At 41.3% G+C, this 25,642-nt stretch overlaps 1 protein-coding gene across 1 annotated transcript; it reads left to right on the top strand.

Moving 5' to 3' along the window:
* Positions 1-24,199: 24,199 nt before the first annotated feature.
* On the top strand, positions 24,200-24,622 carry LOC138901303 (uncharacterized). Its single transcript, XM_070189059.1, has one exon. It carries the CDS (start codon positions 24,200-24,202, stop codon positions 24,620-24,622), a length of 423 nt encoding a protein of 140 aa, XP_070045160.1.
* Positions 24,623-25,642: the final 1,020 nt, after the last annotated feature.

The following is a 25,642-nucleotide window of genomic DNA, read 5'->3' as shown; positions in this document are numbered from 1 at the left end:
GCCCTGCAAAGACACATGATAAACAATAGTAGAACAACCCCAGCAAGGGCACACAATATCCATACAAAAGCATAAGCCCGATAAGGGCACAAGTTAAGCATTAATTTACAAATAGAGTATATTCCCTAAAGCCACCCCCAACTAAAACCACTGCAGTGTTCTCACTGCACAATATTAAGATAAAACAAGAGTAGTTTGAGGGTTTCCCTGAGGTCTGCATCAGACTAGCAGATAGCGAGAAAAAGCTAATCACTGTCGTGTGGAGCTCTCGGCCTCATCATCATCGGTAGCATCAGTATCAGCATTAGCAGCACTCGACAGGAAGGAATACTCTTCACTATCATCTTTTTCCTCGACTGGTATCTTCCTGTTCGGCTGCCCCTATTTGAAGACAACATTGATGCCTCTCCACATCTTGATCATGAACTTGCTCTTCTTCTTATTTTTCTCTTTCTCCTTGTAGAAATCAGCCGAAACATCTACATGGGCCCTGGCCATGTTGCCATAGGCTTCCTCGAGCCTACTAACATAAGTTGTCAACTTCTCCTGTGACTCTGCTTGCTTCGTCTGGTTCTCCAGGTAGATCCTCATTTCCTCCCCTATAAAATACTCTGGTGTGGGCTGGGAGTGTAAGGGCTCACTAGGGAGCTGTGACACTAAGTCACGGATAGAGACAAGCTGTTAGTTCAGTATTCCAAATGGTCCCTCAGGCAGGGCTGTCTTTGAAGAAGACTCTGGTCGAGCAGAAGTGGTGACTTTCCTCTTCTTACTCTTTACTGCACTACCCTCGCCCATTACTCTCAACTGATGAAAGGGTTTGTCAGCTGGTAGCCAATGATAGGTGCTACGCACCTCAACATCAGCCTGCCTGCACCACTCTGTAATCAGTGAAGGGAACATCGAGCCTAGGCTATCGTCTAGCAAATACTCTTTCCGCTCCTGCAGTATATAATGGCCGACATTCACATGAATGCCATCTAGTATGTATGCAATGATCAAGGATCTGGTGTATGAGACATCCGAAACATTTCCATAGGGTGATACTCTATTGCAGATGTTGTAGAGCCACATTTCGGCTTCAGCTGTGAAGTCGATAGACTTCAAACCCTTTCTCTTATTTGCCCATTTTGCTCTCTTGTTTGCTGGATAAAGTTTGGAAACTAGCCAATCTCTGTTTGAGCAATGATCCTTTTTCTCGCACTGGCTCAAGTGAATGGTCAAACAGCCCTAGAATGTCATTGATTTGCTCAGTTTCAAACCTCACTATTTTTCCTCTGATGGTGAGTTGTGGGTCGTTGTAGTTTGTACGCTTTAGGTTTGCATAAAACTCACGAACCCACTCCTCATTGGCCTAACATGGAGTAGGAATGAAACACAACCAGACGAAGGTTTGTAGACGACCATAAAATGCTGGAAGCAATTCGGCCAATTTATCCTCAGAGATTCCTTTTTCAAGTATGACCTTCTTTGTAAGAAGGTTTTCATAATATCGGCGCTGGCAATCAGCATACATGAATCGGTCAATGTCGAATTGTTCCGCCTCAGTTTCTTCCTTAATTTCATGATGATATGCAGCACTTTCCTTAATTTTTGAGCTTAAAGTACCTAAAAATTAAAACCAAGTTAGTTGGGGATTATAATCATGTTAATTCATTCAAAACAATGCAATTAGGCCAAAGAATCAAGCCAAATGGACCCAGGAAGTAAAAGTTGTAGAGGTACTGGTTTTTGTAAAACAGCACAGTTACCGCACCTACGAAAAAACAATCGCAGGTGTGAGCCCGCTTCTGCCTCAATCAAGTCGCTTATGCGAAGTGACACTGCTGGCGAACCCTCACACCTGCGGAAAGGGTATCGCAAGTGCGAGGCCGCATGTATGGTCCTACGTTCGTATTTGCGGTGCTCATCAGAGGGTTCATAGGCCCAAATATTTTCGACTCTTTTCACTTCTAAGCATGATTTTAGCACATAATTTATACTCAAGAATTATAAATTAGTGCACTGCATGAACATACAACTTGATTAAACCTGATTTTATGGTACTTAGCACTAAAATTTCCTATGGACGATTTGTCGAACACTTAACGAGCACAAAGTGAGTTTTGATTTTTTGAAGCAATTGGGTATTCAAACTTCCCCAATTCTTTCCAACAATAACAGCACACAAAACTACACTCAACCAATGTCCCTCATTCCTAAAACTAACAAATAAAATAAAATAAAAAGAAAAACAGGATTGTGGGAGTTCGTCCATAAAAAAAATCAGAGATGAAGAAGAAGAAGAAGAAGAAGAAGAAGAAAATAAAAATAGAAGAGAGAAGTAGAAAAGGGAACTGAAGATGACACCTGCGTTGCTTTGTGTGTGATAACTTGAGTGTGAGCAGTGGTGAAGAGCAATAGCGTGAGAGAATAGAGGAGTTAGATTTTTTGTTTTGGGAAGGAGGGTATTGAATTTTACCTTTTAGGGCACATATGGATTCTTTCAAATTATTCAACGAGATGCATCTGCAGATTTATGACTGCTTCTGCAACCACGCTTGTGCAATTAGTAAACCGCTACTGCGAACCATCCGTATCTGCACTCCTATTTGCACTTCTGCGATGCCGCATCTGTGATGCAAAGTTTCGCAGATGCGGTTGAACCAAAATTCTGGTATGCAGAACTCGGCAGCCATTATATTGGTTTGTTCCAACACCTCAAACTCCTTAATTAAACTCCAAAAAAATCTGAAACTTTGTAGATTATTCAAAAATAACATATTATGCTATTCTAAAAAATAAAATTTCAAAAATGACTAAAATTTTGAAAACGATGGGTTGCCTCCCATCAAGCGCTACATTTACCGTCGTGGCACGACACAAATCAACTTTACCACTTTTCTCGCCACTTGGACGATATGAATTGGATACCTAACTTGGAATCAAGTTTGTGACCACGAGTGATGGGGGTTGTTAAGTAGATGATCAAGCCAAACGTCAATTTCTTTATTTTGCATTTATTGGCTTTCATGTTAGGAATGTCATTTTGCCTTCTTGAATATGAAAATTTCAAAATGTATGGCTCTTGTTTTATTTCTTTGCACTTCCATATGGATTCACACAGCTCAATTCCCATATCACAAAGCAATTCCAAAGTTTAAAAATGCTTAAAATGTGACATCAAGCCTCCAAATTGCAATTCTTTCTGGATTTTGACATCCTCTTGGTCCCCCGAACTAAAGTCATTTTCAATCACATCTTCAAAAATTTTAGTTGACTATAATTCCATATTTTTCTTGGCATCACTAACAAACATGGAGTCGGTTGGCAGAAGTTTAATTCTTGAGTCCTTAAAATAAAGCTCACTTTCTTCCTCGATGTTGGACTCTTCTTGACCTCTCTCCACACTCTCAAGTTGGTGGGCATAGTGAGCCTCAACCAATATTTTTATTTAATTTTTCAAGGTGCGGATATTATCATCATTTTGAGTTAGTACTTGTTTTAAGTCCTCGAGTGCCAAGTTGTGCTTCTCCTCATTTTCAAGAATGGACTCCAACATGAGCATCATCCTCTCATTTTGAGCATTTGAGAGTTCTTCTTGATATTGATCAAGTGCCAAAGAAGGATTTTCAGCTACAACCTCTAAGGAATGTTCTTAGCTATCATTCACTTCCAACGCTTTTTGGACCTCTAAAGCTTCAAGCATTTCTCCCATTTGTAAGTTCAACCTTTCAAATCATTTTGGAGACTATTCTAAAAGCTCTTCCAAGGCATTTTTCTCTTTGTTTCCTCCTTCAAGTAGGCATTACAACATGAGCTTGAACTCTCCATTTTGACCATGCTCAATTTCTTCCACTTCCGTATCCCTATACTTGTTATCACAAAAAGTAGAATCATCATAGCGGGGGTCCGGGGAAGAGAAGGACAAATAAACACAATTATCCCTGTGACCATTTTGACTACTACACTTATCACAAATACTCCACTCGTGGATTTGTGATTGTGTGCACAATTCGCCCCCGGGAGAATTTAAAATCACTTTGCCACGAGTGTGGTCCTCCACAATAAGGACAAGGGTCATCAAAGTATGAACAATTACCACTCGACCAATTTTCATTATATGATGCCATTTTTCAAAAACTAAGAAAATAAACAAGAAAAATAAATAAAGATTAGAAAATAATTATACAAATATTCACAAGTTTGGACCAAAGCACGTACGCTTATTTCTCAAACAACCTAAATACGCCAAATTGTTCCCCGGCAATGACTCCAATTTTGATGACGTCCAAATCCACTACTAAAAAGTAAATGGGCACGGTCGTATGCAATATAATTTACCCAACTATGAGTCGGAGTCGAATCCCACAGAGAATAATATGTAGGCGATTAGTCGTGTAAGAGAATTATCACTTATTATGCTAAGCCAAACACTTAAAACGGTTTTGAGAAAATATTTATAACTAGTTGAAAATATGTAAACTAACCTAGAAAGAAAGTAAAATGATCAATGGCTACAAGCATGGATGTATTCGGAATTAAACTCAAGTAACGATCCAATGTATTTAACGATTTTACAAATATGAGCGAGTTAATGTTAATTATCCTCGGGTAATAATTCTATATTAGCTTCTTCCGGAGACTAAAAAGATTTACTAATTGAATTATCCCTTAACCAATTAAGAGAGTAAGCACACCCGAATATGGCTACAAGTAGTTCAATACTATCCCTATGTAGAATCTATAAAATGAGGGTTAACGCCTCAAGTTCTTGTTAATTAATTGTAACGACCCGGCCGGTCATTTTGAGTGTATTAGCCCCAATCCCCTATTTACTGCTTCTCCCATATCTGTTTCTACTATTGTGGCTTGCCGGGAGGTTTCGTTTTGGTTTTTGGAGTGTTTTGGGACACTTAGTCCCTAAATGGAGGTTTAAGTCTCAGGAATTTGACCGTAGTTAGAAGTGTGTGAAGACGACTCCAGAATGGAATTCCGTTAGCTCCGTTGGGTGATTTTGGACTTAGGAGCGTTTTCGGACTATGAATTTGAGGTCTGTAGCTAATTTAGGCTTGAAATGGCGAAAGTCAAATTTTTGCGCAGTTTGACAAGGGGTTGACTTTTTGATATCGGGGTCGGATTCTGATTCTGGAAGTTGGAGTAGATCCGTAATATGGAATATGACTTTTGTGCAAAATGTGACGTCAATAGGACGTGTTTTGGTAGGTTTCAGTGTCGTTTGTGAAATTTGAAAGTTTAGAAGTTCTATAGGCTTGAATCTGGGTGTAATTGGTGTTTTGATTGTTTTGAGTGATTCGAAGGCTCGGCTAAGTTTGTATGATGTTTTGGAATGTGTTGGTATGTTTGGTTGATGTCCCGGGGTCCTCGGGTGAGTTTCGGGTAGTTAACGGATCATTTATGAACTTGGCTTGATAGCTGAAGTCTGGTTGTAGCAGGTTCTGGTTTCCTTGTACGCGATCGCATGGATTCATTTGCGATCGCGTAAGCTTATTCAGGGCAGAGGTGAGTTTGTTTTACGCGATTGCAGGGTTAGGAACGCGACCGCATATGTGTGCAATGTTGTGCTTCACGAACGCGTGGCTAAGGTCGCGTTCGCGCAGAAGGATTTGAGCAGGAGGGGAGGTGTGGCCAATGCTCTACGCGATCGCATGAGGCAGGATGCGATCGCATAGGTATGAGAGGCAGTGATCCGCGATCGTGTGGGTGATTCCGCGATCGTGTAGGGTAAAAATCCTAGGGCAGCAAAGTTGTTCTTCGCGATCGCGAGGCTATTTCTGCGATCGCGATTAAGGAAATGTCTGGGCAGTATTAAAGTTTCCAAAAATGGGGGTTTTTCCATTTTATCAAAAACTTGAGTTGGGAGCACGGAATTGGACGATTCTTGAAGGGATTTTCGTGGAGTTGATTGTGGTAAGTGATTCTTACTTGGTTTTGGTTAAATCCCATGATTTCATCTTTAATTTTATCATTTAATTTTCTGATTTGGGGTGAGAAATTGGGGAAAAAGAGGAAGAACTCTTGAGTTGGGATTTTTAGGTTTTGAATGGGATTTTGTTATCGGATTTGAGTAAATTTGGTATGGTTAGACTCGTGAGTGAATGGGCTTTCGGGTTTTGTGATTTTTGTCGGATTTCGAGATGTGGGCCCGGGAGCCGGGTTCGGGCCAATTTCAGATTTTTGGCTATAATTTAGTACTTTTCTTGTGGAATTGATCCATTTAGCCTGTATTGATTGTATTATTCTACTTGTGGCTAGATTCGGGATGTTTGGAGACCGATTTGAGAGGGAAAGGCATTTCGGAGTAGAGATTTGCTAGGTTTGAGGTAAGTAACAGTCTTAATTCTGGTTTTGAGGGTATGAAATCCCGAGAATTAGTATAATGTGATATTTGGAGGTGACGCACATGCTAGGTGACGGGCGTGCGAGCGTGCACCATGAGGGATTCTGACTTGGTCCGTCCAGTGAGACTGTAAAGTCGAATAGTTGTTATTACATGTTTTTCCTTGTCTATGAGCAATTGACTGCCTTTCATGTTAGAAACCATGCTTAGGCCATATGATATCACTGTTGGGACCCGCAGCTGTCGTATACTTGTTGAATTGATTGCTAATTGTTGTCTTGTACTTAGTCACAGTCTTATTGTGTGTTATATCTCTGTTTCCTCTCATTTGTTGTTGATACTTGTTGTATTCTCTGTTTGGGCTGGTTATCATGATATTCTTGAGCCTAAGGGGCTGGAGAGGTTAGTGATTGAGATAGGGCCTGAGTGCCGAGCTGTGAGGTATATGGATCGGGTTGCACGCCGCAACAAGCCTTCGGGCTATATATATAAATATTTGGATCGGGTTGCATGCCATAACAATATTGGATCGGGTTGTACGCTGCAACAATATTAGATCAGGTTGCATGCCGCAACAATATTTGGATCGGGTTGCATGCCGCAACAATATTGGATCGGGTTGCACGCCGCAACAATATTGGATTGGGCTGCGCGCCGCAGCAATATAGCGCTTGGGCTAAAGGAGCCCCTCCGAAGTCTGTACACCCCCAGTGAGCGTATATCCAGGTGTGTACAGTTCTGGCGGTCTCTGAGTTCGTGCGCGGGCTGATTATCAGAGACTTACGAGGTAGCTACCGGCGTTTGCAGTCCTTGTTTCTCCTGTATTATTATCTTTTCTCTCTTGTATTGACATTTGGCACAAACTGTAGTAGACTCTATTTCTAGATTGGTTGTTAGATGCTCGTGACTTAGTGACACCCCGATATCGGGCTATTTTTCCGCACTTATGTTTTAATTGGGTTTTACCACGTTTTATGAAAAACTCCCGTTATTTTAAATGTCTTAATTCATTTCTGTTAAATTTTGAAAGTGTTTTGGAAAGGTCGGCTTGCCTAGTACCACGATAGGTGCCATCACGACGAGTTAGGTTTTGGATAGTAACATTAATCTTTCCCAACCCCAAATTATCTTTCCTAAAATTATTTCGAAGTAAATGGGTGAGTCCTAGGGTTAGCTAATCCCTTTGGAAACATTAAAGAACAAGAATAATTAAAGAAACAATAACTCACTTCATAATAACTAAAAATCGATCAATATACAAGCACAACAGGGTATTTAATCCACACTTTAAATACGAATATTCCTATAAACAAGATTCAAGTGTTGGAAAAAATACTACATACTTAGACATACAATACAAAGCAAGGAAATAAAGAAATGAACATAAATGGGCAAGAAATTCTCAACCACAATCTTCAAATCTTCAAGTCCCAATTGTGTGTCAAGAACCCTAGCTCCAATACTTGTGTTCTCTAGTCAAGAGACTGAAAATAAGCCAAAGATTTGTTTCCAATAATCTAGGTCATGTATTTGTGGGTTTGGAATCGAGAAAATGTGAAATGCCAAGACTGTCCATAGCTGAAGCCCGTTGACCGCACCTACGGAAGGGTCATCGCAGGTGCGGCTCCGCAGAAGCAGAATGTTGCACGTAGAAGCGATCATAAGTGGGCATTTGAACTTCCGCAGAAGTGGTCCAAGAAGCGCATACGCATGTGCGTCATTTGTGCACAAATGTGCCTCCGCAGATGCGCTCCCAGCTGGAGATTGATATTTCCGCAAATGCGGCCTTCCACTCGCAGATGCGAGCTCGCGTAAGCGAACAGCCTTCCACAGATGCAGAATCACTGAAGGAATTTTGCACTTTTTAACTCTTTTATTGCTCAATTCCACTTCAATTGAATTCAATACTCTACACGACATCATTTACCTGAAACTCTAGCAATACACACCATAAAAAAAACTTATATTATAAATAACGGATACAAAAACTAAAGAAAAGAGACTAAAATAAATGGTAAAATCACTACTCATCATTAGGCGCACTCTTCGAGGTCCACAATTGTGGGTCCCGACCGAAATTCACACTAGGTGGGATTATTGGATTATCTTATGTGATCATGTAAGTGAAGGAAAATAGGGAATTAAGTGTAAAGAAAATCGTACATGCAAAGGAATTAAACTATATATAAATGATCATTACAAGTCTTTAGAGGTTACAAGATAACTTAATTATTCTGAGTTCAAAGAGACAAGGTGCGAACAATATACATATAAAGGAGGGGGTCCTAAATTTTTTAGCCTAAAGGATCACCCCGTGCAACATAAATAATACTTCGCAACTCCCTTAGGGTAGGAGATGCTCATATTATTGAGCGGGCACAGACTATCATCTCCTGCTACCCAATTACCATGTTATAGTTCATTACCTAAAGCGCTCTAGTTCAATTCTAAACTGCGTCCTAAGTGTGCACTACCCGTCTCATGCCTATGGTCCATGAGGCTTTGGATCTATTATTTGGGTGGTTCTAGACTTTAATTAGGGTGCTCAAAAGATAAAACTTGGCGCACATTCAAAACATGTATGACTAACACGTAAAATCAATAAACGGCTCAAGTTAGCCTCCACACACAAGCAACAAATGTACCCGGGTAGATTTAGCATTAGGCAGTAGACTGTTTCAGAAATAAGGCGTATTAGAGTCATTAAATCCTTTAGACATCGCTTCTATGTGATCCCAGTTCAAGATGTCCTACAGGTAGTGTTGCTATTTTAGACTATCGAATTTGCAGATTTCAGGTATTATCAAATCTATAGACATGATCTCTAAGTTATTTGTGCCATGGGGTAATGAAAGCTATTAGAAAACTCAGAATTATTTGTGTTTGATGTTATAAACATGCTTTCTAGGCAAGTAACAGTATACTATAGCCATGATCTCTTTTAGTTGGTATTTAAACACAGATTCATCATGCATATTCCTATAGACACATTATCTAGGAGGGTAGTGTAATGAGAACAACAAAAGTAGTCGATTAATCAGATCACTATAGACATGGTATCTAGATAAGTATTAGCAAAGGCATGTATTATTGCAATCCTATAGGCATGCTATCTAATAATTATATAGAATTAGACATGGGAGCAGGTAAAGCATTTACTCAAACAAATATGCTCTTGGAAAATGTACGGGTATTAGACAGGTTAATTGAAGTGTGTGATCTCCTATATGCATGATTTCTATTTGTAGCTCTTTAAACAAACAGCAAGCAAGGCAATTAAATCCTATGGATAAGTTTTCTACCCGCTCATGCAAGAATTAGGATACCCCAACCCCCTTTTACCTAATCTCCCTCGTCGCTTGTTATTACAGATTATTACAGGGCCAGTTAGAATAATAAAACTAATACAAACTTATTAGGGTGATTACAGGCCCAAATACAACAATTACAGGTCCAACATCTAAGCTCGGAAGCATGTCTGACCAATGCTTAGATTCAATAACATACACGGCCCAATAAACCAGGCCCCAAACATAAAGACAATTGTCTTGCTTACCCATTAACAAACAACAGGAACATAGGGACACAAAACATGTCATTCTACTAACTGAGAGTTCAGGCAAAGACACATGGATTCCTATTATTACACATACTTCTTAAGATGCACCAGATTAGTTATACGAAACATCAATCCCTAAAGCAAGAAACTAAGCATGAGAGTTAAGGGAATGAATTTGTTTTGAGGAGATTAACAAGTAACAATGACATGCTCATGAGACTCCCCTTGGGATAGATACCATAACAGCCTTCCCAAGAAGAACATAGAATGCAAGTCAGGACATAACTAAGAATTGCAGGATAATTCAGGGCAAGTAGAAGTGTTACTAAGGAAAACTATCAAAAAAACTTAGGGTCAACAGTATCCCAAACTCAACACCACAACCAATCAATAATAAAGTACTTAATACAAATTGATCACATATAGCAAGTCCAGTAATGCACATCAAAGATTCCCTAGTCATTAGACTTGAGCAAACCTAGTACTAGCAGATATGAGTCTACAGAACATGATGGTAGTAAAGTAGGCTATTATAGTAAGGATTGGGGTTCACAAATTGTGGAGTAGAATGCTTGTCTGAAGAGTTCATAATTCATATTTACATGATCAAGTAGCAAGTTATGCCTGAATGTCTTAGAATATGGAAGTACAGTCAAGCAAATTCTGGGCATGAGTAAATATCCCAATAGTTTTAGTGCAAGTATTCAGATTGAGACATGAATGGGATACAATATTAAACAGTCAATGTAAGAAATTAAGCATACATAAATATAACAACTTCGAACAAGTATTACAACCCAGAATTCTTCAAAGTTGACTATACTGATTGAACACATGCTAACTTGTACAAGTTAAGATGAAGGATTACATGAGAAACTCAAAGCAAAGGTCAGCACAGTATCATATTGGCTTTGGAAAAGCCTACATAACAGAGATATATACAAGCATGAACACAAATAGGGAAGAAACATAATTGTGAGAGTTTGAACACTTACAAGTTTGCATACTTAACAAATAAATAAAGAAGAAAACCAAGTGTCAACAACAACTTGAGTATCAACAACAAAGAGAGGACAAATGAGACCCCAAACCCTAATGCGTCAAAGTTTACAAGAGCCTCAAACGGGCCTCGAGCAGTGCTCGCAATAGGGTTATCGATAGAGAGGATTTCGTTGGCCTTGGCTTTCAGCCGGCCATAACCAAGAGTGCAAAAAGTATAGAAGAATGAGAGTTGAGAGAATAACAGTAGTGGTAGCAGTAATAGTCGTTAAGTCTTGAGGGGAAACGGGGAAGGGAGTTTATATAGTAGTTAAAACAAACAAGTAAACAAGGAAAGGAAATTAAGCAAACATAAACAAGAAAAGAAAGATACACATGCAATCAGTAAAGTAACCGGAAAGGAAAGAAATCCAACTCCAAATTCTAGTCAGGGTTCAATGCTTAAAATCGGCCAACTCCTATGAAGAATCAGGCCTTTCTTCATGTATATGGATGAAATATTGTCCAAATCTCAAAGGTTGAAGTCGATTCCAGTACAATCTAGGAGATGGTACTTGCAAAAAATTGGTCAAGTACCTAGGTAATACCACAAACGCGTGACCAGTAGTAGAAGAACATAGATATGATAAGCAAATAATGGAGGAATCCCATTATCAACAGGATTAGGAGAGGGATTTAAGGGGGGAGGCGTCTAGCGTTCTCCAGAGAGTAGGAGTGGATGATAGAACAAAGAGGCGGCTGAACAGGGGAAAGTGGGTCTCTATGGTTAGGGGTGAAGGATATAAGGAAAATGAGGGGTTTATTATGGGTCGTTGATCATTTAAGAAATGATCAACGGCCATGATCAAAGGGGAAGCATGGCGGGTTATTTGACGAGTCGCAATCGGGTTGAGTAAAGGGGTCGTTTGGTTTGGGCCAAAAGCTAGGCTAAATGTTTCGAGCCTTGATTTTTGTCTGGAATTGGGCTATAATTTAAACACATGCAATTTATTAAAAATAATTTGTAAAAATTATTTAATAAATAATAAATATTCTGTTTATGCAATAAAATACTTAAAAATAAAATCTTCACATTAAAAAAATATAAATATGCTATTTTAGCATAAATAACATAATAAATGCCATTATGTATAGAATATAGGCTATTATTGTAAATAGTATAGATAAAATAGAGAATATACACCTACAATTATATAAAAATGAAATGAAAAATTATAAAATGCATGGGGATAGAAAATTATAGAAAATACTTTTATGACTCTTGTAAATTGGGTAATAATGCTAAAAAAGATATTTTGAGATTATATGAAATACTTCATAAAATATGAGAGCGAAATTGGGTATGAATAAGTGCCACTCTTTACCCGAGAATGATGAAAGAGTTGTCGGATAAAGAAAATAATAACCAATTTTGCCTGAAATGAGCAATGATGGTGTGTGTTTGAAAAAATGGGGGTCGAACCCTGGTTCTTGAGTGGCCTACATATCCCTGGTATTACGGGAATCAGGCCGTGTGTAGTTTTGGATCCAACGGCGAATGAAACCGATGGATTTGTTATAAGAATGGTCGTATATTTCGAAAAGGGATATTTTGGGGTAGGATAGTGTCATGAGTAACAGATGATTTCAGGTGGAGCTATGAATGCGAATTTAGATGTTATGGATGTGCGAGGCAAATATTTGAGTGGTTACGGGATAAAGGGTAATCAATTTCTGATCATCGGTTACGTTTGAGACAGTCAAAGGATGTGAATGTCGTGAACGGAAACCGGAGCGAGAATTGCTCCCATTTGTAGAACGGTTACCTCCCGAGTTACCTGCAAAACTTAAAACACGATATACACGAATATATGGGGTTATTGCGGAAATTTAAACAGGATGCAAGTTCCCTTCGGATCATGAGAGTTGTCTTTGGATGATGAGGATGATGTCCTTGGACCATGATGTTCTGGGCCATGAAGCGTATAATAATGGATTTGCAGGCCGTGAAATGGTGTCCTCGAGCCATGAGGATGTTGCCTTTGGACCATGATGCCTTTGAATAATTATATATAGTTTTGAGAGATCCTCAGGCCATGGAATGATGTCTTCGGGCTATGAGGATGATGACTTCAGACTACGACGCCTTCAGAAAATGTGGCGATGTTTCAACCCATAAAATGCAAAGATGCGACAATATCGATCATTTGATAGAGGAAACCGATGATGCTTGGTCATATTCAAGAGCGAGATAAGACAGTGCTTTAGCCTCATGCCAATGACGGAGATAGTGCTTAGTCTCATGCGATGTAAGGAGGGCAGTGCTTTGCCCTATGTAAAGAAAGGCAGTGCTTAGCCTAATGCAATAGTGGAGGCGGTGCTTAGCCTCATGTAGTGTAATGGAGATAGCGATTAGTCTCATGCGGAGGAGGCAGTGCTTAGCCTTATGCAATAATGGAGGCATTGCTTAGCCTCATGCAAATAATGAGGGCAGTGCTTAGCCGTATGCAGAGAAAGACACCGTTTAGCCATATGCAATAATGGAGACAGTGCTTATCCTCATGCAAAGAATGAGGAAAGTGCTTAGCACTATGCATAGAAAGTCAATGTTTAGCCTTATGCAATAATGGAGTCAGTGCTTAGCCTCATGCAAAGAACGAGGGCAGTGCTTAGCACTATACCGAAAAAGGCATTGTTTAGCCTTATGCAATAATGGAGGCAGTGCTTAGCCTCATGCAAAGAATGAGGGAAGTGCTTAGCCCTATGCAGAGAAAGGCAGCGTTTAGCCTTATGCAATAATGGAAGCAGTTCTTAGCCTCATGCAATGAAATGGGGACAATGTTCAGTCTCATGCAGATAAAGGCAGTGCATATCCTTATGCAATAGTGGAGGCAGTGCTTAGCCGCATGCAATGTAATGGAGACAATGTGTAGTCTCATGCAGATAAAGGCAGCAATTAATGAAATCATGTCTTCTCTTGATCATAGGTGAGTTGGGTTGAAAGTATCTAACAGGCTTGCTTGACTAGGTTCACTCGGTTGAGCGCAGGTCGTGCTACCCGAGTTTGGGGCGTGACAAACTTGGTATTAGAGCTTAAGGTTTTAAAGTGTCCTAGGATGTCTCGGAGCCGTGTCTAGTAGAGTCCTTCTTATCGGTGTGTTATCGACCACATCTATTAGTTGGAGGCTACTTGGACATTTAGGAATAATACCCTTTTTTGATATTCTGGATCGTGCGATGAAACTAATTGTGAAACCGTTCCTCCTCTAACTCGTGCATTCCCTTGACTTTTAGTACATGGCACCTAAAAAAAGAGAACGAACTGGCCAAGGAGCTAATGCCACCTTAGGAGTGGCAGTTAACCCTTTACTTGGTAAGGCGGGTGAATTCCCGAGGGGTGAGTATAATCCCCCAACTGCTACACTCCCTGATTCCACTACACCTGTTCTGGCCACACCAATTCATGCACCTATTGACGGTGCAGTAGTTCCTCCAACTGATATTCCAGTTCCACCACCAGCCCTAGCTTCTGATTTCGGTGTTTCTGATATTGATCTTAGGGGAGCTATCCATATGCTGACATAGATAATGGATTCTCAAGCCAAGAGATCAAATATTGCACCCAGTTCTTCTAGCCAAGAAGGGGAGTCTAGTGGTTCCACGGTGAACAGGTTTCTTCAGTTGGATCCTCTGGTGTTCACGGGTGCTAATCCCGAGGAGGACCCACAAGACTTCATTAATGAGATGCATAAGACTCTCTGGGTGATGCGCACTACTGAGATGGAGGGAGTGTAGTTGGCCGCCTGCCGCCTAAAAGGGGTGGCCTATTCTTCGTTTGAGCTGTGGGAGGACTCTCGGGAGGAAGGGACCCTCCAACGAGGTGGAGTGAGTTTGCTGACGCCTTCATGGACAATTTCATGCATGCCGAGACTAGGGCAGCCCATGCCACAGAGTTTGAGAACCTTAAGCAAGGAAGTAAGAGTGTGTAGGAGTATCACATGGAGTTCACGTGTCTGTCTAAATATGCCATTCTCATGTTGCCCACTATGGAGGCTAGAGTGCGCCAGTTTGTGAAGGGCCTTAGCCCCTTGGTTATCAGTGAGGCTGCTACAACTAATTTGAATTCAGATATGAACTATGGGAAGATGGTAGCATTGGCTCAAGCTACAGAGAACTGTACGTTGAAGAACATAATGGAGTGAGAGGGTACCAGTAAGGCCCGGCCCGTGGGCAACTTTGGGGAGTCATTTAGTGGGGGAAGATCAGTGTTTAGGGTAGGATCATCAGGGCCATCCCAGTCTTTTGCTCAGTCTTCAGCCAGTGCACCACCAGTAGGGCCCAGTCAACAGCAAGGGAGTCATTTCAGGCCCAATCAGGGCAGCAGGGGACCCCACCAGCAGGGCCGATCAGGAGGGAAATTCCAGCAGCAGCGGAGGCCCCCATGCCCCAGGTGTTGGAAGATGCACTTGGGGATCTGCTACATGGACCTACATATATGTTACGGGTGCGGATTGAGGGGTCACATTCAGAGGGAGTGTCGTTCATCCCGAAAGGATACGGGCAGGGGTAAAACACAACCATCTAGTTCTGCAGCTGCTACATCTTCAGCACCCCCTCCAGATCGAGGTACTCCAGCACCAGCAGGGCATGGTGTAGCTAAGGGTGGTGCGCAGAGTTCAGGAGGACCTAGCCATTTCTATGCTATGAGTGGTCGCCTGAGTGCAGAGGCTTCTCCAGATGTTGTCACAGGTATATTGACTGTCCAATCTCATTTTGTGTATGCTCTTATTGATCCTGGTTCCACTTTGTCCTATGTTACCCCTTATGTTGCTATGGAATTTGGGATAGAACCGGAACAACTTCATGAGCCATTCTCTGTATCTACTCCGGTTGGCGAGTCTATTGTGGCCGTATAGGTGCATGGTCGGGACACCATGGACGATTTCATTGAGTTGGGGATGGTCGATTTTGATGTAATTATGGGAATGGATTGGCTTTATTTATGTTTTGCCAAGCTCGATTGCCGAACTAGGACTGTGAGGTTTGAATTTCCAAATGAGCCTGTTATTGAATGGAAGGGGGATAATGTGATGCCAAAAGGTAAGTTTATTTCTTACCTTAAGGCTAGGAAGATGATTAATAAAGGGTGTATCTATCATTTGGTCCGGGTTACGGACACCGATGCTGAGGCACCTACACTCGAGTCTGTGCCAGTGATGAATGAATTTTCGGAGGTCTTTCCTGATAAGCTCCCTGGGATTTCAAAAAATAGCTTTCAGGACCCGGTATGGGCACTTTGAATTTCTGGTAATGTCTTTTGGGCTAACAAATGCCTCGGCGGCTTTCATGGATCTTATGAATTGGGTTTTTAAGCCTTTTCTCGATTCCTTTGTAATAGAGTTCATTGTCAATATTCTTGTGTATTCACAAGGTCGAGAGGACCATGCCGATCATCTCAGGGCAGTTCTGCAGACTCTTTATTAGCACCAATTGTACGGAAAATTTTCAAATTGTAAATTTTGGCTCGAATCTGTCACATTCATGAGCCATGTTGTCTCCAAAGAAGGAATTAAGGTTGATCCTCAAAAGATTGCAGCGGTGAAGAATTGTCCTAGACCTATAACACCAGCAGAGATTTGCAGTTTCTTAGGCTTAGCTGGGTATTACAGAAAGTTTGTGGAAGGGTTTTCTACTCTTGCCTCTCCGTTGACTAAATTGACGCAGAAGGCAATTAAGTTCCAATGGCCAGAGTTGAAATTGCGATTGACTACGACACCAGTGTTGACTCTACTAGACGGTACAGATGGGTTTGTAGTATATTATGATGCTTCAAGAATCAGACTTGGGTGTGTATTAATGCAATTCGGCAAGCCCGGGATGGTGCAACAGTCCACTAATCACAAAACCAGGTCGTTCTGCCCTGGTGTACTTCTTCCATACGAAGTCTCCACGTTCTCTGCCATAAGAGCATTGTCTTTCCTGTTCCCACTCAAAACGTCCATATTTCTTTTATCCTTGCTTCTGATGTCGTTGAGAGGGGGATGAGGTGGAGGACCTCTGAATCTGGTGTGATATGCTGACATTGCCAGAATGCACGAACCAACCTTTGGGAATGGGAATAATCAAAAAAGAGATAAAAACAAAAGGTACCCAAGTCAGTAAGACGAAATAAAAAAACATTGCAGTATTTAATCAGATAACACATAAGGCATAAAATGGTTCACGTCCTACTTTGGGGACCTCGTTGTGCCCGAGGTAGGCCTAAGCGACAAATAGACTTGGAGAGTTTTGTGCCAACGGCACAAAGCATTATTAGATCGAATATAGAGTCACTAATGGCATAAAGCATTATTACATCGAATCTAGACGAAATCTAACTACAAAACAATAAAGAGATTTTCCTATTCTATTTGGTCCCAGATGGACCTTCTCCATGATTTTCCCTCTTGGCCCCATCGATCACATTCCCAAGGTCGTGCATGTCGAGCAGCATGCCAGTACCCTTCTTACTGGATTCCTATCACACGGTGCGAGGTCGTTCCACCAATCAATCAACAACGATGGGATGTTATGGACCATGATGAACCTGGGAATTTCGTTCCTCATTTTCTGCATCAAACAAAAGAGTTAGCCCTTCCGCCTCCTGATTTGATTAATTACGTAATAATAGACAACAACGTTGGCACATTTTCACTAAGTAATGCAAATAGCATGAATGCATCTACCGGGATCGTGGAGATCCCTTTGGACTTTGGACAAGGCTTATCTAAAAGGATTAATACGCCATGAACGTTTAATCCATCCAATATTTTAACATGATGCATGCACATTTCGATCGGAGTAGGCTTCTAGAAGGGTCTAGATTGATACTCTCAAGTGGACAACTTGAGAGGGAAAGGCACGGGACCGTCGATTGCACTGCTGATCGACTAGTCCACTGCTAATAATCCTTTTCAATTTAAAAGGGTGTTTTTAGGAAAGCGTAGACACTCATCAAGCACTTTAGTGTTGATAATAAGCACAAGTGAAGTATGATATTAAAAGCATGCTTTATGCAAATATAATAACACGTTGCCAGATATTTGCATGATGAATGTACGTAAGAATAGCAAATAATATGATAAAGATGAACAAGAGAAAGAAAAGAAAAAAAAAGGAAAGACCAAAGAGAGAAGTCAGTTTAACTCATGAAAATATGCGAGAACGTAATTAAATGAAGAAATAGGGAGATAGGAACAAGAGAGACATGATATAGTAGTCATAAACAAGATAAAGGAAATAGAGAGGTGATGTACGTGTGATAGCAGTCTAAGCAAATAAAAGAAATAGAGAGGGGATGTACATGTCATTGTAGTTTATGAAGATAAAGGAAATATGGAGGGGATGTACATGCCATCAAATAATCTATTAATCCACATAATCATAACTTCATTATGGTAAGAGCCTAAGTATATACCTAGCGGAGTCGCCATGCTGTCGCGCCCCGTTTTCTCTCAAAAGCGGGTTTCGGCACGTGACAACTCTTTAAATGGGTATTAAAATAGGAGAGTCTCCACCTAAAGATTTTTAAGGTGCGTTAGGGCACCTATTTCAAATAAATCTATTTAATTAGTCAATGTCACCAAAGATCGGGTAAGAGCTCAGATTACCTCGAAGAGAAGGTGTTAGGCACTCTTCAAGATCCACAACTTTGAGTCCCGGCCGAAATTCACGCTATGTGGGATTTTTGGATTGTCTTATGTGATCATGTAAGTGCAGGAAGACAGGGAATTTAAAAGGTCAACTACAATGTAAACAAGTGTTAACAAAACCGCACATATGAAGGAATTAAACTAATATAATTGACCAGTACAAGTCTTTAGAGGTTACAAGATACAACTTAATTATTCTAAGTTCAAAGAGACAAGGCGCGAACAATAAACATATAATGAGGGGGGTCCTAAGTTTTTTAGCCTAAAGGATCATCCCGTGTAACATAAATATTACTTCGTAACTCCCTTAGGGTAGGGGTTGCTCATATTATTTAGCAGGCACATACTATCATCTACTACTACACAATTACTATATTAATATTATTTACCTAAAGCGCTCTAGTTCAATTCTAAATTGTGTCCTATGCGTGCACTACCTGACCCATGCCTATGGTCCAGGAGGCTTTGGACCTACTATTTGGGTGGTTCTAAACTTTACTTAGGGTGCTTAAAAGATAAAACTAGGCGCACATTCAAAATATGTAGGACTACACATAAAATCAATAAACAGCTCAAGTTAGCCTCAACATAAGCAACAAATGCACCCGGGCATATTTAGCATTAGGCAGTAGACAGTTTCAGAATTAAGGCATATTAGAGTCGTTAAATAATACATACATGGGTTCTATGTAATCCCAGTTCAAAACGTCCTACATGCAATGTTGTTGTTTCAGACTATCGAATTTGTAACTTTCAGATATTATCAAACCTATAGACATGATCTCTAAGTTTTTTGTTCCATGCGGTAGTGAAAGCTATTTGTAAACTCGGAATTAATCGTGTTTGATCCTACATACATGCTTTCTAGGCGGGTACAGTTTCCTATAGGCCCGATCTCTAATAGTTGGTATTTAAACACAAATTCATCATGCATACTCCTATAGACACGTTATCTAGGCTGGCAGTATAATAAGAACAACAGAAGTAGTAGATTAATTAGAGCCATATAGACATGGTATCTAGATGAGTATTAGCAAAGGCATGTATTATTGCAATCTACTAATTATATAGAAGTAGACATAGGAGCAGGTAAAGCATTTACTCAAACAAACATGCTTTTGGATAATGTACGGGTATTAGACAGGTTAAGTGAAGTGTATGATTTCTTATAGGCATGATTTCTATGTGTAGCGTGTGTCCTAAGATGTCTTAGAGCCTTGTCTAGAAGAGTCATTCTTATTGGTATGTTGTCGACTACATCTAAAATTAGGAGGCTACTTGGGCATTTAGGAATAACACTCTTCTTTGATGTTTTAGGTCGTGCGATAGAGCTGATCGTAAGGTTATTCCTCCTCTAACTCGTATATTGCTCTAATGTTTAGTATATGGCGCCTATGAAGAAGGCAAGAACTGGCCATGGAGCCAATGCCACCCGAGAAATGGAAGTTGATTCTATACTTGATGATGCGGGTGAGCACACGAGGGGTGAGGATAATCCCCCAACTACCACACCGCCTGATTCTACTACTCCTGCTCATACTGCACCAATCCCTATGCCTACTGAGGATGCAGTGATTCCTCCAGCTGATATTCTAGTTTCATCAGCCACACCTTCCAGTTTCGGTGTTTTTGAGGGGGACTTTAGGGGAGCCATACATATGTTGGCTCAAATAGTGGCTTCCCAGGCCCAGAGATTGAATTTTGCACCTACTTCTTCCAGTCAGCCAGGAGATTCTTCTAGTTCCAGGGTGAACAAGTTTCTTCAGTTAAATCCACTAGAGTTCATGGGTACTAATCCCGAGGAGGACCCCCAAGACATCACTGATGAGATGTACAAGAATCTTTGAGTTATGCGTACTACTGATACGAAAGCAGTGATGGCTTCCTACCGCCTGAAAGAGGTGGCATATTCTTGGTTTTAACTGTGGAAGGAGTCCCGGGAGGAGGGGAGCCCTCCAGCGAGGTGGAGGGAGTTTCCCAATGCCTTTATTAATTATTTTTTGCCTGCCGAGTCTAAGGCATCCTGTGCCACAGAGTTTGAGAGCCTGAGTGTGTGGGAGTACTGTATGAAATTCACACGCTTGTCCAAGTATGTTATTTACATGTTGCCCACAATTGAGGCTAGAGTGCGTCGGTTCGTGCAGGGCCTCATCCCTTTGGTTATTAATAAGGCTGCTACATCCGCCTTGAATTCTGATATGAACTATCGGAAGATGGTGGTGTTTGCTCAAGCCATAAAGAATCAGAAATTGAAGAATACAATAGAGCGAGAGGGTAGCAATAAGGCCCGATCCGCGGGCAACTTTGTTGGTTCTTATGGTGGTGAAGGTTGTAGGTCGGCATTTGGGGGAGGGTCATCAGAGAAATTCCAGTCCTTCGCTCAGTCTTCCATCAATGCAGAGCCATATGGGCCCAACCAACAGCAGTGGAGCCGTTTCAGGCCCAGTCAGGGCAACAGAGGATTCTACTAGCAAGGTCGGCCTGGAGGGAGATTCCAGCAGTAGCAGAGACCCCCATGCCCTAGGTGTGGGAAGTTTCACTTAGGGGTCTGCTACATGGACCTACATATTCTACGGGTGCGGGATGAGGAGCCACATTCAGAGGGATTGTTGTTAATCCCGCCAGGGTATGGGCAGGGGCACGGCGCAGCTAGCCAGTTATGTAGCTACTACATCCGCAGCACCTTTTCCAGCTCGAGGCACTCTAACACCCGCAGGCATGGTGCAGCTAGGGGCGGTGCACAGAGTACGGTAGGACCCAAATATTTCTATGCTATGAGGGGTAGCCAGAGATCAGAGGCTTCTCCAGATGTTGTCACGGGTATATTGACAGTCCAATCTCATGATGTATATGCCCTTATTGATCCTGGCTCCACTTTGTCATATGTTACCCCTTATGTTGCTATGGAATTTTGGATAGAACCGGAACAGCTTCATGAGCCGTTCTCTATATCTACTCCGATTGGTGAGTCTATTATGGCCGCGCAGGTTTATAGGTACTGTATCGGCACCCTGCGTGGTCGGGGTACCATGGCTGATCTCATTGAATTGGGGATGGTTGATTTTGTTGTAATAATGGGGATGGACTGGCTTTATTCATATTTTGCTAAGCTTGATTGCTGAACCAGAACGGTTAGATTTGAAGTTCCAAATAAAACAGTTATTGAATGGAAGGGGGATGATGTGGTGTCAAAGGGTAGGTTTATTTCTTACCATAAGGACATAAAGATGATCAACAAAGGGTGTATTTACCATTTGGTCCGGGTTACGGAAACCAATGCTGAGGCACCTACACTTGAGTCCGTGCCAGTTGTGAAAGAATTTGCGGAGGTATTTCCTAATGAGCTCCCTGGGATTCCACCAGGAAGGGAGATTGATTTTGGGATTGATTTGATGCCAGGCACGCAACATATATCTATTCTGCCCTACAGAATGGCACCGGCAGAATTGAAGGAACTAAAGGAACAATTGAAGGTTTTGTTAGAGAAGGGTTTCATCCGGCCGAGTGTGTCGCCTTGGGGCGCACCGGTCCTCTTTGTAAGGAAGAATGATGGGTCACTGAGAATTGACTATCGGAAGCTCAACAAGACAAAATTGATTTAACATCTGGGTATCACCAACTGAAGATCAGGGAGCAGAATATTCGGAAAATAGCTTTCAGGACCCGGTATGGGCACTTTGAGTTTCTAGTGATGTCTTTTGGGTTAACAAATACCCCTGCAGATTTCATGGATCTTATGAATCGAGTCTTCCAGCCTTTTCTTGACTCCTTCATGATAGTATTCATTGACAATATTCTTATATATTCACGAAGTAGAGAGGACCATGCAGATCATCTCATGGCAGTTCTAGAGACTCTATATCAACACAAGTTGTGTGTGATGTTTTCGAAGTGTGGATTTTGGCTTGAATCCGTCACATTCTTGGGTCATATCGTCTCCCGAGAAGGAATTAAGGTTGACCCTCAGAAGATTAAAGTGGTGAAGAATTGGCCTAGACATACAACTCCAACACAGATTCGTAGTTTCTTGGGATTAGCTGGGTATTACAGAAAGTTTGTGGAGGGGTTCTCTACTCTTTCCTCTCCGTTGACTAAATTGATGCAAAAGGCAGTTAAGTTCCAATGGACAGATGCTTGTGTAAAGAGCTTCCAAGAGTTGAAATCAAGATTGACTACGACACCGGTGTTGACCCTACCAGAGGGTACAGATGGGTTTGTGGTATATTGTGATTCTTCAAGGATCAGACACGGGTGTGTAATAATGCTACATGGCAAGGCGATAGCTTATGCTTCTAGGCAACTCAAGAATCATGAATAGAACTATCCAAAACATGACTTTGAACTTGCAGTTGTGGTATGTGCATTGAAGATTTGGTGTTATTATTTGTATGGGGTCCATGTGGATATATCCATGGACCATAAGAGCGTTCAATATATTTTCAAACAGAAGGAATTGAATTTAAGGCAGAGAAGATGGCTTGAGTTACTCAAGGATTACGACATCGATATCCTATATCATTCAAGGAAGGCTAATGTTGATGCTATTAGCCGGAAATCTATAGGTAGTTTGGCTCACTTGGATGCATATCAGAGGTTGTTGGCCAAGGAGGTTCACCGGTTGGCTAGTTTGGGAGTTCATCTTGAAGACTCTAGCGAAGGAGGGTTGAATTTGCAAAATAGGGCTGAATCGTCACTTGTAGTGGAAGTCAAGGAGAAGCAATTCAACGATCCATTATTGGAGCAGTTGAAGGAGGGGATTCATAAACATAAGACAACGACTTTTTCTCTTAGCATGGATGATGGTAAACTAAGGTACCAAGGGAGATTATTTGTTCCTGATATAGATGGTCTCCGGGAAAGAATCATGACAGAGGCTCACACTTCCAGGTATTCCGTGCACCCAGGATATACAAAGATGTATCATGATCTTAAGGAAGTCTACTGGTGGAATGAGATGAATAGGAATGTAGCGGACATTGTGGCAAGATGCCTAAATTGTCAATAAGTAAAGGCCGAATATCAAAGGCCTGATGGGTTGGTACAGAACATATAAATTCCAATGTGGAAATGGGAGATGATCAATATGGACTTTGTGGTGGGACGACCTCGCACGCCTCGCAAGTTTGACTTGATTTGGGTGACTATGGACCAACTCACGAAATTAGCACACTTTTTACCTATTAAGGCTATCGACATAGCAGAGTAGTATGCTCAGTTGTATATCAATCAAAACAGTCAGGTTGCATGGCATTCTAGTTTCTATTATCTCCGACCAAAGGGCACAGTTCACAGCTAATTTTTGGAAGAAATTTCAGGAGGGGTTGGGTACTTAGGTGAATTTTAGTACAGCTTTGCATCCATAGACCGATGGGCAAGCAGAGCGGACCATTCAGACGCTTGAGGATATGTTGAGCGCTTGTGTTCTGGACTTCAAGGATAGTTGGGATGATCACTTGCCCCTCATATAATTTGCCTACAACAGCAGTTATCATGCTATCATTCAGATGGCACCGTTCGAGGCTTTATATGGTAGGAGATGTACATCTCTTATTGGATGGTCGAGATTGGGGAAGCAGTGTTGATAAGGCCAGACCTCGTGCATCAGACTATGGAGAAGGTTAAGATCATTACAGAATGTTTAAAAACTACTCAGAGCTGTCAGAAGTCCTATCAGATGTGCGTCATAGGGACTTGGAGTTCAAAGAGGCTTATTGGGTATTCTTAGAGGTTTTCCCCATGAAGGGTATAATGCAGTTTGGTGAGAAAGGGAAGTTGAGTCTGAGGTATGCCAGACCGTATGGAATAATTCAGAGAATTGGTCGGGTGGCTTACAATCTTGAACTACCTGCAGAGATGTCTTTACTGCACCCGATGTTTCATGTATCCATGTTGAAGAAGGTGGTTGGAGACCCATCGCTTATCGTTCCAGTTGAGACTATTGAGGTTAATGAAGAATTGACTTATGTAGAAATTCCAGTCACCATTCTTGATAGGCAGGTCCGAAAGCTGAGAAATAAAGAAATTGCCTCCGTGAAAGTGCTATGGCAAAACCAATAGGTCGAAGAGGCCACCAGGGAGGCCGAGGAAGAAATTAAGAAGAAGTACCCTTATTTGTTTGAATAACTATGTATTTATGAAGTTGTGTTCTATGAAAATGTTAAGAGTTTACCTTTTATGAATTATGTTTCACTTGTACAGTTGATATTAAGGGTGTTCCTTTTTGGTAATATATTGCTCATGAGGCCACGGTTGGTGTTGTTTTCATGTTATGTCATGTCGTTGGATTATGTATATGTTGTTAGGCTTGATTTCTGGGATTCTCTAACAGGTGGATAGGCCTAGTTACAGGGGAGACTCTGGCAAAATTTTTGGAAATTTAGTGAGTTAGTCAAAAATTTGGAAATGCTGGTATGTGAAGTAACAGTTGGGTCACATTTGATGCTAATGGCGAATTTTAACCCTCATTCGAGGAAGAATGATCCTAAGCGGGGGAGGATGTAAGGCCCCATAAAATTTCACCTAAAACACGAGGTTTCGTGGTGCCGAGGTAGAGAAATGTGATTGAGGGTTTCATGACAGATACTGTGGGTTGTACAGTACGTCGGGGAGTTGAACAAATCATTTTGTAGACCATGGCATTTCTGCGGTCCACTATTCGACCGCATAACCACTTTGTGGGCCGCAGATCGGCTGCGGAGTGAAGCATAACTTGAGCTAATTCTGAGGATCATTATGCGGTCCATTATATGGCCACATAACCATTTCGTGGGCCGCACAATCCATTGCAGAACCAGCATGAGAAAACTTCGTAAGGAGGTTCGGCGGTCCATATACGACGGCAGAACTGATCTGCGGAATGCAGATCTGTCGCAGACCTGTCCAGCCCTACCCAGCTTTTGGGACCTTTTCTGCGGTCCTCTTTGCGGGCTGCATACCTATTTTGCTGTCTGATCTGTGACCGCAGACCCGACTTAGTAGTGTTTATGCTTTGGAAAATTTCACCCGGTCCCATTTTGATAAAAACAACTTGGGGTTTATTTTGGCTGGTCCTAACTGATATTTTAGAGAGAGGAAAGT

This window comes from Nicotiana tomentosiformis, chromosome 11, assembly GCF_000390325.3.
Source record: "Nicotiana tomentosiformis chromosome 11, ASM39032v3, whole genome shotgun sequence".
NCBI lineage: Eukaryota > Viridiplantae > Streptophyta > Magnoliopsida > Solanales > Solanaceae > Nicotiana > Nicotiana tomentosiformis.
Note: the sequence above shows the minus strand (reverse complement) of the source record. Positions and strands in the feature narration are given on the sequence as shown.

What these genes read in the sequence shown, in the direction of transcription:
- LOC138901303 (XM_070189059.1), top strand. Translation starts at nt 24,200, where the DNA reads ATGTTTAAAAACTACTCAGAGCTGTCAGAAGTCCTATCAGATGTGCGT.